This window comes from Nycticebus coucang, chromosome 17 (assembly GCF_027406575.1).
Source record: "Nycticebus coucang isolate mNycCou1 chromosome 17, mNycCou1.pri, whole genome shotgun sequence".
NCBI lineage: Eukaryota > Metazoa > Chordata > Mammalia > Primates > Lorisidae > Nycticebus > Nycticebus coucang.
This window is the reverse complement of record NC_069796.1, coordinates 37,553,050-37,572,335: the sequence shown is the minus strand read 5'-3', so window position 1 is coordinate 37,572,335 and position 19,286 is coordinate 37,553,050. Positions and strand designations below refer to the sequence as shown.

Genomic DNA, 19,286 nt, shown 5'->3' with positions numbered 1-19,286 from the left:
GCTAACTAGTATAGAAGACCAAAAATAAAACCATTCTATGTTCTCTAATAAAGTAGATAAGTCTCAGTGTGTGAAAAATTTCCCATGTTTTAGCCTAAATTTTCTTCTGCTTAACCTTGTTACTCCTTCCTTGCCTCCCTCAGACTGCCTGAGACAATTACTCAGAGACATTCTTTGAATAATGATAGGCCACAGATAATTCTCTTTATCCCTGTTTCTTCCATGTTCCCTACACTGTGGTCTCCCTTTAGCCAGTTCTAATTAGCTGCTTTGATCTTTCCTTTCAATCTCTCCCTCTAGCTTGTTAATTACATTTCTCCCCCATGAATTCTTTCTGCACTGGCTTTGTCTGTTTAGCCAGAGGAGCTAAGAATGAGAATCTAGGGCCAGTCAGTGGGAGGTGGTCCAGGCTTCTTGTACCCACAACACAATTAGCTCCTCCCACTTGTGAGAAGCCTGAAAACCTAGGCTGTGTTAACAGAAAAGTAAAAATAATGATTTTGGTTAAACAGTATATTGTAATGAAACAACTATTATCCTAATGCTTAGTGTTTGCCAGGTACTTTATATATATATTATCACATTTCATTCCCACAGAAATCATATGATATACATGTTATTAATCCCCGTTTTATGAATACAGAAACTAATATCAAAAGAATTTAATAACATCTCAGTCATACAGCTTAAAAACTCTGGAAAGAGGACTTGAACCCAAGTCTCTCTGACATGAAATCAGCACTTATTCTTTTGCTTACTGAGTTTGGGGTTTTTCAGTAGAAAAAAAAAGTCCAAGTCATTGGCTTTTTTTTTTTTTTTTTTTGCATTTTTTTTTTTGGCCAGGGCTGGGTTTGAACCCGCCACCTCCGGCATATGGGGCCAGTGCCCTACTCCTTTGAGCTACAGGTGCCACCCGATCATTGGCTTTTTTAGCCCCCAAGAAACCATCTGTGAGATAATTGTCAGCTGTTTATGCTTAAATTATAAAGCTTGCATAGAAGCAAATTGATGTGGCAAAGTTAAGTATCTGGGCAGTAGGAAATTTGCTCCAGGAAAAATGAGACTCTAATGAATTCTTGACTTGCTTTAATTCTTTATTCACTTTTTGGACAGTTTTATCTCTCAGAAGGTTAAGGAAAAAGGCCTCACTGAAAGTATATTCTGAGCAACAGGAAAGATTTGTTTGGTAAAGTGAATTTTGGGAATCTTAGCAGAAAGTGACCATGTTTGGAGAATCTAAGGTGAATGCAAAGCTCTCTGACTCTGATTTTTGGGGAAAAGAGGATTTCAGGTTCAGGAAAAAGTAGATATGGTCTCCAAACAAGAGCTTCAAACGAAAGGATGACTCAGAATCTGAAAAATGAAATGTGCTTAATAAAGTTAAGAGTAATTACTGCAAGAATGAGGAGACACTTAAATAGACCCACATGAATGTATAGGAAACAGAGTTGAGATTTTGTCAAAGATGAGAAAGGGACCCATAACTAAGAACAAAAAGAGAAGAAGGGTGTAAACCTCTGAGAACACTGTCAGAAATATCAGAAGGGTGAGATCTGGGAAATGCTAAGAGCAACCAAAGGACCTGAGCGGTTAATGTTCAGAATGGGAGGAATGGCGAGGAAGGCTTTAGGCCACCTGGGTCAGTCAGATGATTTAGCAGATGACAGAAAGGGCATCTGTGTCCTTGCATCTTATTCTGCTTTGCTTCTGCCATCTTTTTCAAGGACCATGCCTTCATGCCGGAAAAAGTTAAGAGAAGGGCCAGACATGATGGCTCACACCTGTAATCCTATCACTCCGGGAAGCAAGCAGGTGGATCTTCTGAACTCAGGAATTAGAAACCAGCCTGAGCAAGAGCGAAATCCCCATCTCTAAAAATAGCCAGGCATTGTGGAAGGTGCTTGTAGTGCTAGCTACTTGGGAGGCTGAGGCAAGAGGATTGCTCTAGCCCAAGAGTTTGAGGTTGCTGTGAGCTATGACACTATGGCACTCTACCAAGGGTGACAAAGTGAGACTCTGTGTCAGAAAAAAACAAAACAAAACAAAAAACGGTTAAGAGGTTGAGATCAAGAGTGTGAGGAATGAATGAATGCCCCATTAGATGCTCCAAATTAGGGTCTGAACAAGTAAATGCCACATAAAAATGTACAGACATCATCGTGAGACCTATGTGTACATGAATCTTTATGGCATGATGGGGGTTTAGGGGGGCAAGAAGAAAGGATGGGTGGTCACTGTCTTGGTTTTCAAAATAACAGATAACGTTTTTGAGAGGTGACATATGAATATTTCTAAAGAAAAGAGATGATCTCTTGGAGTTAGTATGGGTGCTGTAAAACCAGGTCTTACCAGACTAGTTTAAGTCCTTCCTTTCTTTCTCCCTCCTTCTCTTAGACAGAAAAGTTTACCAGTCTGAACACATACCACTTGATGGGTTATTAAAAATGAGCATACCCAGCTCGGTGCCTGTGGCTCAAGCAGCTAAGACGCCAGCCACATACACCTAAGCCAGCCCAGGCCCACCAAACAACAACGATGGCTGCAACCAAAAAATAGCCAGGTGTTGTGGTGGGCACCTGTAGTCCCAGCTACTTGGGAGACAGAGGCAGGAGAATTGCTTGAGCCCAGGAGTTAGAGGTTGCTGTGAGCTGTGATGCCACGGCACTCTACCCAGGGTGACAGCTTGAGGCTCTGTCTCAAAATAAATAAGTAAATAAAATTAAATTGTGCCCTCAGACCCCTGGTGCCAAATGACTGTGACATTCCATCTCCCAAACCCCCCTGCCCACAGGGGAGCATATGACCCCCTAGACAGAAGATCTACAGGGGCTACCCTCTCTGGAAGCCCACCTTTCTTTCTCTCATCTATCGAAAAAAAAAAAAAAAAATGAACATACCCACATAACCACCACCTAGGGAAATACCACATGATCAGTACACCTAGAAGACTCATTCCCTCCTAATTTTATATATACATATATATTATTTTATTTTATTTTATTTATTTATTTATTTATTTATTTATTTTACAGTTTTGGCCAGGGCCGGATTGGAACCCCCGCCCTCGGTATATGGGGCCAGCACCCTACTCACTGAGCCACAGGCGCTGCCCCCTCCTAATTCTAATTTCCTTTTTCAGAAAGATATGCTGGGCTAAGAGATTAAGGCAATTGTTACAGACACAGAGGAAGTCTGCATTTCAGGAGACCATTTGACAGCCTAAACAATCAGATCTAATCAATGTTTATTTAGAAAGGGTTTAGTTATCAACAGAGCCTTTGCTGTACTGAGGTGCCAAAGAGCACATGTCAGATTGTCGTGTCCAACTTCTGTTCTGGTTCTTATGTGAAGACGTGGGAACAGATGGTACAGATTAGGAAGGGATAACCGACATGTGGGATATATGACAGAATGAGACTCCTAAAGAATAGTGACAGGCTATGATAATAAAGGGCTCGGGTAGCTAAGTGACATTTTAAATTTTATTGTTACTAAACTTTCAATTTTATAACTCATACTGTTTTTAAAATATCTCCCACCCAGAAATAAATATGTGATATCATATCATTGATACCATTGCAACTTGCTTTTTGCCTGCTGAGACAAAAAAATAAATATGAGTATTTGGGTACAGAGCCATGTTGGGGAACCCCTGACCATTAGAGAATCATGTGGACAGCCTCCAGGGATTTGACCTAGGCTGGCCCAGAGTAAGCTCTGTGATGCTACTGCTAAAAACCTAGAGATGCCTGAAGAGGTAGAGGCAGAGTGGCCCTGGGACAGAGACAGCTGAGCCCATTGGACCCTGGAGGGGGTTGGCCATGGTGGAGCCCTGCAAGTAGGTTTGGGCACCTCTCTGCAGGGATTTGCTGTTACATAGAGCAGGAGTCTACAGCACTGTCAGGAAGGCAAAGGGTTTCTAGAGTGACATTGAAAATGACTGCAGGATGCTGTGATGCTACATTGTGAGAGGGGAGCTTTCTCTGGGCATTGGCTGCCTTCAGAAGAGCTGACCTGTCAGAATCAGGCAACCCTCTTTAATTACTTTGAGAAGATAGGCTTGGGATCAGGGGGTAGAAGCTTGATAACAGTAGATTTCAACTCAGTATCAGAAGATGTTTTTCTAGCAATTAGAGGTTTTTTGTTTTTTTTTTTTTTTTTGAGACAAAGTCTCAGTTTATCGCCCTCAGTAGAGTGCCATGGCGTCACAGCTCACAGCAACCTCCAACTCCTGGGCTTAGGCGATTCTCTTGCCTTAGCCTCCCAAGTAGCTGGGACTACAGGCACCCATCACAATGCCTGGCAATTTTTTGTTGCAGTTTGGCTGTGACCAGGTTTGAAACAGCCACCCTCAATATATGGGGCCAGCACCCTACCCACTGAGCCACAGATGCCCTAGCACTGAGCCACAGGTGCCACTTGCAATTAGAGGGATTTAAAACTAGCATACGACTGCTTTATTTGATGGTAATCTCCTAGTGTACTAGTCTTCAAGAACTGGGCAGCCATTTGCCAGAGGTGCTGCAGTGGATAAGAGGCTGGGCATTGGGTCTAGTTATCCCAAATGCTGGTCCTTAGAAATTAAGAATCATTGGGGCGTTCGTGAATAATGAATGGAGCCACATTCTCTGACATTGTGGTTTAGAATATATAGGATAGAGCTTAGCATGTGTATTTTCCTTTTCTTTCTTTCGTTTTTTTTTTTTTTTTTTTTCCTTTTGAGATAGAGTCTTGCTCTATTGCCCAGGCTGAAGTGCAGTGGAGCAATCACAGCTCACTGCAACCTCAGACTTTCTGGGCTTAAGTGATCCTCCTGTCTCAGCCTCCAGAGTGGCTGGGGCTGTGGGCACACCTCCATGCCTAACTAAAAATCTGTATCTTCAAAAAATATTCTGAGTGTTGGAGAAATGGCTGCTTCCATGGCTGGCAAAGGAAATACGTATCTTCAAAAAGTATTCTGAGTGTTGGAGAACTTTTTCCATGGCTGGCATAGGAAAAGAGCAATATCTCTATAAGAACATCTTGTGCCAGAAAGTGAGGAAGTATTCTCAAAGAATGATGGAAACATGTCAAAAAGACACAGAAGCCAGTATAAAAAGGCCCTTGATAATTAAATCAAGGATAATTTAGTATCAAAATGGAAATGCCTTCTATCCCATTGATTAAATAAGAATCCAAGAGTCCACACTTATATGAATGAATGGGAAAGAAAGAAAATCTCAGGCTGGTGCAGTGGCTCACACCTGGAATCCTAATACTCTAGGAGACCAAGACGGGTTGGGTGAGCTTAGGAATTTGAGACTAGCCTGAGCAAGAGTGAGACCCTGTCTCTACTAAAAATAGAAAAAAATTAGCTGTGTGTTGTGGCGGTCACCTGTAGTCCTAGCTATTTGGGGGGGATAAGGCAGGAGGATTGCTTTAACCTAGGAGTTTGAGGATGCAGTGAACTATGATGACACTACTGCACTCTAGCCTGGGCAACAGAGTGAGACTCTGTGTCAAGAAAAAATGAAAAACAAAACTATCTAATAAAGATAGAAGTAGTAATGGAGTTTAAACAATTATTGGACAACCATCATAGTACACAGTGAATATCCCTTATCTGAGATGCTTTGGACCAGAAATATTTCAGACTTTTTTAGTTTTGGAATAAACTATTGATGCTCAAAAATTTTCTGCTTTTTTAGTACTTTGGATTTCAGATTTGGGATGTCTGAAATAATTAAGCAAGAATTTTCTTTTCTTTCTTTTTTTTTTTATTCAGCTGCATTTGGAGAATGAGTGATTTATTTATTGATTATTGAATCAAGTACTTATGAAGTTATTAAAAAATAAATGTAAGCAATAAATCTCTCTTTAAAAATTCATAGTTCTGGCTCAGTGCCTGTAGCTCAAGCAGCTAAGGCGCCAGCCACATACAGCAGAGCTGCTGGGTTTGAACCCAGCCTGGGCCTGCCAAAACAACAATGACAACTACAACTAAAAAATAGCTGGGCATTGTGGTAGGTGCCTGCAGTCCCAGCTACCTGGAAGGCCGAGGCAAGAGAATCGCTTAAGCCCGGGTGTTGGAGGTTACTGTGAGCTGTGACGCCCAGCACTCTACTCAGGGTGACAGCTTAAGGCTCTGTCTCAAAAAAAAAAAAAAAAGAAAGAAAAATTCATAGATCTAAATTTAAAAATTTGTTGGTTACATTTGTTGAGAGAAGAAAAAACAATTTCAAAACAAAATATATTGAAATTATTTAATATAAGTCCAGTCAAAACCATAAAGTTATGTGCTCTGAATATTTATCTTAAATCACCAAAATGTAATTTGTGAATAAAATATCCCAGCTGTGTCACAAGCTTTTATTCAGCACAATCTAGACACTGGGCACTGGGCTCGGTAGGAGGTATACAACAATAAGGCATTGGCATTTGCCCTCAGGAAACTCACAGATGAATAAGGAAGACTAATAGATAGACACATTTAAAATGAATAAAACTGTCTTTTTTTTTGAGACATAGTCTTCACTTTGTTTACCTGGGTAGAGTGCAGTGGTGCCACAGCTCACAGCAACCTCAAACTCAAGTGATCCTCCTGCCTTAGCCTCCCAAGTAGCTGAGACCACAGGAGCCCACCACAACTTCCAGCTATTTTTTTTTTAAATTAAATCATAGCTGTGTACATTAATGCAATCATGGGGTACAATGTGCTGGTTTTATATACCATTTGAAATATTTTCATCAAACTAACATAGCTTTCACTGCATTTTCTTCATTATTGTGTTAAGACATTTAACATGTACCCTCGTAAAATGCACCGTAGGTGTGGTCCCACCAATTACCCTCCCTCCACCCATCCTCCCCCCGCCCATCTCCTCCCTCTCCTCTTTTCCCTTCTTCTTGGGCTATAGTTGGGTTATAGCTTTCATATGAAAACTATAAATTGGTTTCATAATAGGGCTGAGTACATTGGATGCTTTTTCTTTCATTCTTGAGACACTTTGCTAAGAATAATATGTTCCAGCTCCATCCTGTAAACATGAAAGAGGTAAAGTCTCCGTGTTTTTTTAAGGCTGCATAATATTCCATGTTGTACATATACCACAGTTTATTAATCCATTCATGGATCACTGGGCACTTGGGCTTCTTCCATGAGTTAGCAATTATGAATTGGGCTGCAATAAACATCCTGGTGCAAATATCTTTGTTATAAAGTGATTTTTGGTCTTCTGGATATATACCTAGTAGAAGAGTCAAAGGATCGAATGGCGGGTCTATTTTTAGATCCCTAAGTGATCTCCAAACATGTTTCCAAAAGGAACATATTAGTTTGCATTCCGACCAGCAGTGTAGAAGGGTTCCCTTTTTTCCACATCCACGCCAACATCTCTGGTTTTGGGATTTTGTAATGTGGGCCAATCTTACTTGGGTTAGATGATATCTCAAAATGGTTTTATTTATTTATTTATTTATTTATTTATTTATCGAGACAGAGTCTCACTTTATCGCCCTTGGTACAATGCCGTGGCATCACACAGTTCACAACCTCCAACTCCTGGGCTTAGGCAGTTCTCTTGCTTCAGCCTCCCGAGTAGCTGGGACCACAGGTGCCCGCCACAATGCCTGGCTATTTTTTTGTTGCAGTTCGGCCGGGGCCGGGTTTGAACCCGCCACCCTCAGTATATGGGGCTGGTGCCCTAGTCACTGAGCCACAGGCGCCGCCCTCAAAGTAGTTTTAATTTGCATTTCTCTGATGATAAGCATTTTTTCATGTGTCTACAGGCCGCGCGCCCCTGTCTTCTTCAGAGAAGTTTCTCTTCAAGTCCCTTGCCCACCCTGAGATGGGATCACTTGTTCTTTTCTTTAAGCAAGAATTTTCAATGAATGCCAAAACTTGTGAGTGAAAGTTTGATGAGAAACAGGGTGTCTTCATATCTCAAAGTGTCTTCCTGCGAAATATTAATCCCAGAGGAACAAATAATAACTTTATGAGAAATTTGGCACATACCCGCATAACCAAGTAAGCAAAGAGAACCTGACCAGTGTGGGACTGATTAGCATCATTTACCTCCTGATATCATGCACTGAGAAAGACACAATATTGTGTTTGTGATTTTGCTGCCAGAATGCATAACCTACATTTAATTGTGAGAATACATCGGACAAATGCAAATGGAGGGGCATGCTACAGCTGGCCTTTATTCTTCATAAATGTCAATGTCATGAAAGACAAAGAGACTGAAGAAGGAAGAGTAACAGATTAAAGGATATAAAGAGACATTTGCTTACATGACTGGCTTCTCATTGGGGACGGTACATGAAGGGGTCAGGTGGTAGTCCTACCTTTCTCCAGAGTTTAAGCAGAACTCTGAGGGGCCCAGTGTGGTTCCCACCACATTTAGGTATTAGGAGGCTCATGGGACAGGGTGAATGTTTTGTTTCTCTTGAAGGCTTCACTTTCACATGGAGGAGTTATGCGTGACATTTATTTTTGATGACCCTATTCTATTTTTATTCAGATTGGTAAGAACTACATCCCTAGATGGCAGGCAAACATGGATCCCTCTTGGACCCACCTATTTCAGGGTACACATCCTGTAAATCCTTGCATTCCATAGATGATCAAGGCCACATGTCAGAGCACAGGCTAGGCGAGGCCACCAGACACAATCTTTCTGGGCAAGAAAGTAATCACGCACAACTTCATCAGGCGGGAGTGACCATGGACACCTGTGAGATGCCTAGTGCATGGCATCTTCTCAGTGGACGGAGGCCATTTCTTCTCTGTCCCACTTCGCAAATACACTGAGGACTCTTAAGTGAGCACATCCCCCCACTGTGCCTCCAGTGTCCCGGTATGGTCCAGGAGACACACACTCTGCAGATTTCACCTTAGCATTTCTTCAGCCCCTTCTAACCAGTCACCCTCATCCTTATTTTCCATCCCATACCTCTGGCTTTTCTAGTTTCTCCTTTTCGGCAGATTAGAACTCCTTTTTCAGCCCTTGTTCCAACTGAATGTTTCTGTGCACATTCAGACACTTTTCATACACCCTGATGGCCCTGTGCATACTACACTTGGCTCTCCCTGTCTAGAAGTTCCTAATAATTTTTGAACAAGGAGTTCCACATTTCCACATTCCATTTAGACCTGAAAATTATACAGTCAGTCCCAATTGCCAGGGATGGAGAAGGGTAACTCCTGGTCAGATTCTTGTGAGCCCCCTGGGCAATTTGGCTGCTTATCCCAGGTCAGCTCCTTCACTCTCCTCCCACCCACACCCTTGCTCAGCTTCAGTTACTAAAAGATGACGCCTGACCCTTAGCAGATTACCCACATTGCTGTCACCCTGACCCAAACTGTTTGGGTTCTGCAAATGCAATCATTTCCATTTCTGCACTCCTCCCGAGCTCCCACCCCCATCCAAAATTTACAGCATAGCAGCTGCTGCTGTCCCTCTGCGCACAGACAGCTGACTTGCCTGCTGATTGTGAACATCCTGGTGATCCAAGTGCTAATGGTATTTATTTAGTCCAGCCGGCTTAGCCTTGAACAAGGTTTATTCTCATTTATCTCATCAGAGTGAACTATGTCCTTAATAGCCTTCTGTTGACTTTGAGCACACCAGTACCACTGATGTCACTTTGAGGAGTGCCAGGCCCCCACCCTGTTAACTCGCTGAGATCTCCACTGTTAGGATACCCTGCTTCTAGCCAGCAGAACTGGCCCCTCCACTCATGGGCCACAGCTATGGTCCACATGATGAAGGGGGCTGGGGCCAGCACCAACAATACGTGCCAGAATCACCGGCAGAGTAAGTTACACCCCTCTGGACGTGGTCTGGCCTCTTAGTGTAGCAAACCCATCGTGATTATAATCTTTTGGCCACAAGGCATTGGTAGCATTTTTGGCATTAGCTATTAGGATAGGAATAGCATTAGCTATTTCATCTTTAACACAGGGTAGTCTCAGCTCTGCCTCAGAATGTGAGGAAACTGCAGTCAGGAGACTTGCCCAAGGTCATCAGAGGTTGTTCACAGGATTCCCACCGAGGGTCCTCCAGGCCCTGGCCCTGGCATATCCCTAGATATCACTCTGAGCTATTTGGGGCATTCCTACCCCAGTCACACTGCTGTGCCACTGTGCGCGTTCAGGGCCAAGGGTGAGCTGCCTAGAGAGAGGCTCTGTTTCTGGGAGCAGATATTCTGCCTTTCGGGGCAGACTACTCAGGAAGTACCCAGCTTTTGTCGTCCTTGCCTGTGTGGACTGAGTGAGGGGCATCTGGAAATGCAGACCTAGTTTTTTCCTCCTTCCCTCTGCTGTGTTTGTTCAATCCCTGACTAAAAGGCTGCTACAGAGGATGTTTTATGAAACTCCTGAAACTGTGGGAGCCCTGGGTAGGGCCCAGAGTTAGTGTGGGAGTGGGTATTAAGCTGGTCACGTGAGAAGGCCAGGCAGGGAAGGCTCCCAAAGCTGCCAAGGTGCGCTCTGTCACAGGCTCACATTTGGCCCATGTTCCTGCTTTACCCACCTAGGCCCTTCAGGACTCAGATGCAGATGAAAAGGTGGACTTATTGCCTTAGAAAAGTGATTTCAGCAACTTACAAAAAGTCATCAGGATTTCTCTTTTTCTCCCTGGTTTAATTGTCCTGTGTTTGAGCTCTATGCTCTGCTATTCTTGATGGTCTTTCCTCCCTAGGGAGGGGGGAGTCTGCTAGAGGGAGGGAGGTGAGTGGGACCGAGCTGGTCCTGGCTTTGCTTCTGGCTGACATCCGTGTACCTTCTGGAGAAAAGAATTTCTCTCTGTTCTGGTTCCAGGAGAGCAAATGGAAAGGCTCTGGTTGCCAGGCCTGGGTGATTTCCTGGAGCCATGATGATGATGTGATGGGCTCCATTTCTGCTACTCTGAGGGTCCGTGAGGGATGGGCTCCTTGGTGGGGGCTCCCTGAGGCTGCTGTGATGCTGGCCTCACAGACCCCTTCTTTGGGAGGCAGCATTTGATGTTTGTGTCAATATCTCAGTATAGTCGTCCTCTCTTCCTAGACCTGCCTATCGTGGGTGAGCATTCCTCAGGCATATGATGGCAGACGGTCCTAATTAGCTCATGCTTTGATGAAGCAGCTGCCTTTCTCTGTCAGGGGACAGGGAAGAGCTCAGCTCCCAGGCCCCCCTCTATGCTGGTATCTACCTGCCTCTCTGGGGAGGAGCTGTCAGACTCCCCTCTCCAGGGACTCTAGCCCATCTCTAGGCTGCTTCTCAGACATGGGAATTGGGGTAGGGCAGGTGGCACCCAGCCTGCGCTTCCTTTCTGCATGAGAGGACACGGGCACAGGCACAAGGAGCTTCTCATGTTACAGCAGGAAATGGGCTCAGCATGCTAAGTCTGCCTTGAACCTTGAAGCTCATTCCTGGTGGGAATAGAAGGGCTGAACCTCGGAATAACTCGGGCCCCATCTTCATTCCATTTAGCCAGTTTGGGGGAACACCTGCCTCCTATGAGCAGTGGTGCAATGTGTGATCTCTCTTGTTACCTGCCTCCCTGTTTTCTGCATTGGGGACTAGGAGCCAACTCCTCCTGATCATCTTTGCTACCTGCACCCTGCCTCACTCTTCAAGGTGCTGTGAAGGGGCTCAGCGCCCGTAGCTCAGTGGTTAGGGCACTGGCCATATACACCGGGGCTGGCGGGTTCAAACCTGGCCCAGGCCAGCTAAACAATAATGACAACTCTAACAAAAAAATAGCTGGGCATTGTGGGAGGTGCCAGTAGTCCCAGCTACTTGGGAGACTGAGGCAAGAGAATCACTTAAGCCCAAGAGTTTGAGGTTGCTGTGAGCTGTGATGCTACAGCACTCTACTGAGGGTGACAAAGTCAAACTCTGTCTCAAAAAAAAGATGCTGTGAAGACCCCCTGGGTAGGAGGGTCAGGCGTTAGGAGGAACAGATGCTTTTCAAGTCTCTAGGAAGCTTGTGGCCATGCTAAAGTAAAGCAGACAGAGACATTGGTAGGCTGTGGTGCCCTTTGTGAGCTGTCTGGGTGGGTATGACAGCCACTGTCTGACCACTGGCCTGGCTCCTTCCCTTGTTGCTGGCCTCAGTCTTTTGTCTGCCTGCTTGCTCTCTTCTCTGAGGCCTCAGAAGTGGAGTGCTGAGTGGTACCCTTCCCCAGGGGGCTGACCATGCAAGTTCATGTGCTAAGCACGTGTTCCTTAATGGATCACGGATGTGATCTGAGAAAGCCAGGAGCCAGCAGAAGGGTATCTTGCTGGGCTTCCCCGCTACATCCCCTGCCACACTCTGGCTTTATGGAGGCCCCCTCCAGGCCTCATCCTTTTTTTTTTTTTTTTCTTTTTAAGTGAACCCATGCAGTTCAGTAAAGTTGTTATTTTGTTGTGGGGATATTTTTTGAGACAGGGTCTGCTTTGTTGCCTATGCAGTGGTGTCATCATTGCTCACTGCAACCTCAAACTTCTGGGTTCAAGCAATCCTCCCCCTGCCTCAGCCTCCTGAGCAGCTGGGGCTACAAGCAGGTGCTGCCATGCCAGGCTAAGTTTTAAAGTTTTTGTACAAATAGAATCTTGCTATATTGCCCGCGTGGTCTTAAACTCGTGGTTTCACACAATCCTCCTGCCTCTGCTTCCCAAAATACTGAGCTGATAGGCATGAGCTACTGAGCTGGTCCTCATATCCTTTCATCCAGGAGGTCTGGGCCTAAAATGTTTGTTTTACTTGTATCACTGTTTCTATAATCCAGGATAGGGAGAGGAGTTCTGGTGGCAGCTCTGGGTTTCAAGAGCTTTCCTTTTGCCATTGGTTATTGGTACATTCATGGTTGTATCCGTGTTTATGTACTCATTCATTCACTCCCTATTGGCTAGGGCCTCATGACATGGCAGGCTCCCCAGTGAGCACTAAGAATATAGGAAGAAAAAAATCACAGTAGCTGCTCTGATGGAGGAGGGAGCCTAGCAGGGAGATGTGACCTTGGTCCTGTTACAGGATCTACTGAGGTACTCAGAGGCTCCCTGGATCTCACACTCTACCTGCCTTCTCTCACAGCATTTTCTATGTGCTGCTGGGGTGCTTGTCTAGGAGAGGAGTTCCATACCAGAGGGGAACAGACCTGTTAGTAGTTGCCCCTAGTGTGTGACATGCCTGAGACCATGAAAGGAGGAGCACCCAAGACTGGCTTGGGGAGCATTGAGAAAGGCTTCCCCTAAGAGGTACATCAGAGTAGCACCTTTGGCATCGGGATGATCTTAACAATGTAAAAGTGACTCACCTTCCCAGCTCATCTCAGCCATTGGCTGCTGGGGAGTGAGAGCCTGGTGTGGGGGCCCTTAGCTCTGCCACCTGTGCCATGCCACCTGTGCCATAGGCCACCAAACCCAGGTGGTCCATGTTAGTTAGCTTTATTTCCCAACTGGGTTCTGGCTTGACCAGGTGGGAACCTCCCACTGTGCTCCTTGTTTCTCCCCAGGGATGGCTGGGTACCGGTCCTGGTCCCTAGGCACACAGTGTGGTCATGCTTTCCTGTGCTTCCTTTCCCAGCAACCCAAAGGTCCAAGTGGAGGCCATTGAAGGGGGAGCCCTGCAGAAGCTGCTGGTCATCCTGGCCACAGAGCAGCCACTCACTACAAAGAAGAAGGTGTGTTTCAACCCCCTCCTCCAGCTGAGCTCCCCAAACACTGTAGCCTTGAAAGGAAAGTGTCCCTTTCCATTCTGTGCCTGTTGCCCTTGGGGCTGTGGGTGGCAGGGGAGAGGTCACATTCAATTAAAGCAGGTGGCAGCATGTCAAGCAGTGCAGCCTCACGTCTTATCCCTACTTCTTGCCCTGAGCATCTGTTTGCCTGCTATTTGACACTAGGTGATGTTGAAAGCATCTGAGGTCACTTCTGGCCTCATAGCTCCAGGTTTCAGGGTATCAAAGTGTTGCGTGGGGCCAGGAAGAATGGGGACTGGGCTGATTGGGGTGCCTCTGGCTGCCTTTTTTGAGCCTCGGGGCAGGACCAGCTCTCTGTGGCTGCTCACAGACCTCTGCCTTCCCAGGCCCTGTTTGCACTGTGCTCCCTGCTGCGCCACTTCCCCTACGCCCAGCAGCAGTTCCTGAAGCTGGGGGGACTACAGGTCCTCAGAAGTCTGGTGCAGGAGAAGGGCACAGAAGTGCTGGCTGTGCGAGTGGTCACCCTGCTTTATGACCTGGTCACTGAGAAGGTGAGTGCCTGGGCCTGCCCTGCCCCCCTCATTTTGCCTTGTGTTTGCTGCTGGCCATTTGACCCAGGCTCCCTCCTGGGTCTCTTTTGTCTATCCATCTGGACACATGAGTGGACAGGTGGGTGGCTGGATGGACAGAAGAGACTTGGGACATCAGTGAAGGTGACCTATGGAATGTGATGGCTAGGCTGAAACCCGAGGGCTAGGAGAGTGGGGAGGTGGAAAGGGTGCTGGCCCTGGTCAAGGCTGAGTGTGGGAGCAGAGGAGGGGTGTCAGAAACAGCCAGTAGCAGGCCCCTCCAGGGGTGAACTGTCTGGGGTGGGCGTGGGGAAGAGCAGGTGGGATGAGCCATCGCAGCATCCTGGAGACTAGGGAGTTGGGGGCTGGAATGGTGCTGACTCCTGTGATTCTAGAAACCTGGAGGTATCTCCTTTGGGAGCTCGGGCTCCAGGCAGGGGCTTAGAATGGCTGCCCTTGAGAGCCCCAGGGACTCTAGTTGCTTCCCACCTGGCAGGAAACTTGGTGTCCAGCCAGTTTGGGTTTTGTAAGCCTGAGAAGCATCTTGATTAAAGAAGAGAGGGGGAAACCACCAGGCTGGATTTTTAGTTGAGCTGCTGCAGAGAGCATCAGTAGGGCTTTCTCAGTGGCCTCTCTTCGGCCACACAGCCCCAGAACAACAGCCAGCTGATTTGTGAAGCAGCCACTGGAACTGCTGCTAAATGTTGGAGCCTCGGGTTCCTCACCCTTCTCTGTCCCAGGCAGGGGGTCAGGACTGTTGCTGCCTGTCTGTTGGTCATTGACCCTGCTCACCTCTGTCTGCCTGTCTTGTCTTGGAGTCTGTTTCTTTCTCTCTTGGTCCAAGTTGTAAAAATCAGTTTCTCAGAACAGCAGGCAGCAGTGTGATACTCAGATCCAATTAATAAGGCCTGGGAATAGTTGACATCTGGAAGTGGGCCAGCAAGCCTGGAAAAGGACACGTACATTGGCCGGGCATTTCCCAGGGGAAACTGAGCTCTTTCCTCTGGTGTCTTGGGTGTGCATCTCTACTGCCCCAGGGCACTGTGGCATTGGCCCATCACAGGATGCTCCCACCGTGCAGTCTCGCCAAGGCTCCCCAAGTTGGCTGGCCCTGGGAGCTGTCAGTGGAGGTCTTGGGGTACCATCATGATTGGGGAGGGAGGAGATGACTATCTTCCTCCAGGGAGGACAGTGAAGGAGTTTCAGGCAGAGAGCTCTTAAGACAGACCATACTCTCTAGTTGAGGCAGTCAGATGTTTCTGTTCTTGTGGTTCCTAAGAAAGAATGCAGAATTAGCCAAAAAAAAAAAAAGGTCCAGAGCTGCCTGAAGGTGGAGGTACATCAGCTTGCCTACTGGGGCACCATGGACCTCAAGGACATTGGCGTGGGAGGACAGCAGTGCAGCAGTGGAATTCCCGTGGAGAACGTGGACCCATCCCTCAGATTGCTGGCATCGTAGTGCACCTCTTCTGTGGTCTACCAGGCCCCAGGCCTTTCCTCCTCTGGCACTTGGCCTGAGACAGGCCCTCTACTGAGGCCCACCCCCAAGTCTGGACTCCTGCAGAGGTGGGACACCTACCTGTGGCATGAGCCTTTGGCTTCTGGTGCATCCATGGAGCTTAAAGGCCACAGGGTGACCCCACCTTCCTGCTGGGTCTTTCCCCCAGTGTTTATTTGGTATCTGTCCTGCTTGATGCTTGCTGTGCCAGGTGCTAGGAAAATAGTCCATGGTCCCTGTCCTCCCTGTGCTTTCAGGTAGGTGTTTATCAGAGAATCATCCAGAGCATGTATCTTACTTAGTCTGTTTTCTGCTACCATGACAGAATACCACAGACTAGGTAATTTATAAAGAAAAGAAGTTTATGTGGCTCATAATTCTGGAGATTGGGAAGTCTAAGGTCAGGCACCCATATCTAGTGAGGGCCTTCGTGCTGCGCAGTGACACGGTGAAGGTGAAGAGGAACGAGCACAAACCCATTCCTGCAATAACAGCATTTATCCATTCACGAGAGCCCTCTTGACAGACCTCTCTCAGCGCCTTCTCCCAACACTACTGCATTGGGAATTAAGGTTCCTGTGCTTGAACTTTTAAGGAACATGCTCAAACTGTAGCAGCATGTAAGCTAAGGAGTCCTGTGCCAGGGTCCCTGACTGACAGTGGTGCTGAGATCCGAGTGGGGAGCCAGGTCATGGGGAAGTGTGCCTGGAGATAGGAGCTGCATCTACAAAGGTCCCAGGCAAGGGTTGTGTGACAAGTGTGAGTGGGGGCAAAGGCAAGCACAGAGGGTCAGAGCCTGCAACTCAGGGCTAGGGGCTGGACAGCACTGGCCAACACCAGTGGATTGGAGGAGGCAGGGTGCGAGTGGGAGGCAGTGGACTGCAAATGCCCATCAAGAGGCAGAACATGTGGGCTAGAGGTAGAAAGCTGGCAGGGGTGGGGTGTGTCTCAGAGGTGGAACTGGCAGGATGTGGAGTAGGCTAGGAAAGGACTGAGGGATCCCTCTCAGCCCCTCCTGTCCCTGGCTTTCTGCGCCAACCCCAATAAGCCCACACCTTCGGACTGACACAGGTGCACCCGGTGGTCCGCTGTGGCCCAGGCTCTCCTGGGATCCCTCTTGCCTTCCCCATCCACCTTATGCCTCTTCCTCCCCTGGGGTCGAGGCAGGTGCAGTCGATACTTTGAGGTGAGAGATCTCAGCCCCTCCTTAGCACAGCTTGTCTCCAGTAATAAATAAGTTGGTTACTTGTCAGGTTTTGAGTGTTGCCTCTGGCCACCTGGCAGGATTGGTACCCATCATATTCTGCTGATGGAGCTGGGTTTCTGCATGTTACAGACATAGGCTGAGGGTGTGACACCCAGCCCAAACTTTCTTTAGCTCCCCAGGCCTTTAGCATAAAGGCCACCCCTCTTGGAGAGAGACGCAGGGCTCTGTGGTCTGGCCCCAAATTGGTCCTTGGGCCTCTGTCCCATTAACCAGAACAACTTGCCATTTTCAAACACGAGGTGGGCCAGGCCTGTGGTCACGGTCCACCTGTATCCACCTGTGTGTGGATTGGCCCTCCACCTGTGTCTGTTTGGAGGACTCCCACTGACCCCTGAAGACTCGGGGAGGCAACCTCTTTCTCTGTCCCCAAGGCAGTAGTCCCTGCCTCAGAAGCTCTGTTGTAGCAAGGCGATAATGGTACAGACAGTGCCAACGATGTTGACGTAGCTAACATTTGTGGATGTGTAGCTCACATCAGAGCTCCTATTTTTTTTTTTTTTTTTTGAGACAGAGTCTCACTATGTTGTCCTCAGTAGAGTGCCTTGGCATCACGGCTCACAGCAACCTCCAACTCTTAGGCTTAAGTGATTCTCTTGCCTCAGCCTCCCAAGTAGCTGGGACTACAGGCTCCTGCCACATCACCCAGCTATTTTTTTGTTGCAGTTGTCATTGTTTAGCTGGCCCGGGCTGGGTTTGAACCTGCCAGCCTTGGTGTATGTGGCTGGTGCCATAACCACTGTGCTACGGGTGCTGAGCCAGAACTCCTATTTGTTGAGTGTCACTGTGCTGGGCTGCAGCTGTGTGCTCATCATTCCCTCTGGTTTCTCCACTTGAGAGACGATGGCATTGGGTCATAGTGGGGAGCTGAGTGCCAGTTCTGGTCATGCCGCTGGTCAGTGGGGGAGCAGGAATTTGAACCCAGCCTGTCCCACACCTACGCTGCACTGTTAGATTAAACTTATTCTGCTATTTAGGAATCATTCAGCTAGTTTTTATTCTCCTGCTAGACCCTGAGCTCTCTGAGGGCAGGAACCCTGTCTCCATCTTGGTTTCTCTAGCACTTGGCCCTGCTCAGTGTTTCTGATGAGTTGATGGATGGACAGACATATGAATAGATGGGGGAGCATGTGTGAAGCTATTAATCTGTGCCCCTTCTCCCCTGAGGTCCCTGGAGGCCCACAGGGATAGAGATGGAGGGTAGGCCCTCACGGGTCAGCCACATGCCTTTGCATCTGAAGGGCAGAGCTGGCCGTCTGGGAGCTGACTGCTCTCTGTGTGTTCTCTCCCCACCACCTACACCCTGCTTGGCTGTACGGATGACAGATGTTTGCTGAGGAGGAGGCCGAGCTGACCCAGGACACATCCCCAGAGAAGCTGCAGCAGTATCGCCAGGTGCACCTCCTGCCAGACCTGCGGGAACAGGGCTGGTGCAAGATCACGGCCCACCTCTTGGCACTGCCTGAGCACGATGCCCGTGAAAAGGTCCTGCAGACACTGGGTGCCCTCCTGGTCACCTGCCGGGATTACTACCATCAGGATCCCCTGCTTAGCAGGATGCTGGCCAGGCTTCAGGCCGAGTACCAGGCTCTGGCCAGCCTGGAGCGGCAGGAGGGCGAGGACGAGGGCTACTTCCAGGACCTGCTGGGCTCTGTCAACAGCTTGCTGAAGGAGCTGAGATGAGACCACCTCACAGCAAGACCGGACTGGGATGCAGCTAGTGAGGCCGAGGGGCGCCAGCTTTGGTGGGCTCTTCAGGGAACATCCGGCAAGAGGACCCCATCTGGGCAGTGCTGACTTGGCCATTAAATGGAAACATGAAGGCCCTGTCTACTGTGTGTCTGTGCAGACTAGGCACCACCCTGTGGCTGGAGGGCTTGCCTGGGAGCCTTCTAGAATAGTTAGATAAGTCGTGGGAAACACGGGGATCTTCAGACCAGGGCATCCAAGAACAGGCTCCATGGGAATGGTCTAGGCTTAGGAGCTGGAAACTTCTTGCTCTTTACTACACAGCAGCTTGGCGACCTTGGGAAAGGCATTTAATGTCTCTGACCTTGTTTCCTCCTCTGTCAAAAGACACTGCCATTAAAGGAGAGAAGACATGGGTAAAGCACCACACCAGTGCCAGGCATCCTGGTTGTGAGGGAAGATTGGGGTGGTAAAGGGCACACATGGTGAGGGTGCTACATCAGCCCAGGGAGATGATGAACTCAGGAGCTATGGGAGGATTGGTGTGGGGGCTGGGTGGTAGAAGGACACCCGGGTGGCCTACTGGAGGCCCACAGGGCTCTCTCTCTCGGAGAGCACC

General features: G+C 47.8%; 1 protein-coding gene across 5 annotated transcripts in view; it reads left to right on the top strand.

Moving 5' to 3' along the window:
- The window catches only part of SIL1 (SIL1 nucleotide exchange factor), a 279,722-nt gene extending 260,918 nt beyond the window's left edge, over positions 1-18,804 (top strand). For all 5 annotated transcript variants that reach the window (XM_053566429.1, XM_053566425.1, XM_053566427.1 and 2 more), the window contains exons 8-10: positions 13,536-13,632; positions 14,034-14,198; positions 18,305-18,804. In XM_053566429.1, coding sequence (XP_053422404.1) covers positions 13,536-13,632; positions 14,034-14,198; positions 18,305-18,661 — 619 coding nt within the window. In that variant the 3' untranslated portion in view covers positions 18,662-18,804. The remainder of the gene's footprint in view (positions 1-13,535; positions 13,633-14,033; positions 14,199-18,304) is intronic.
- The last annotated feature ends 482 nt before the right edge of the window (positions 18,805-19,286 follow it).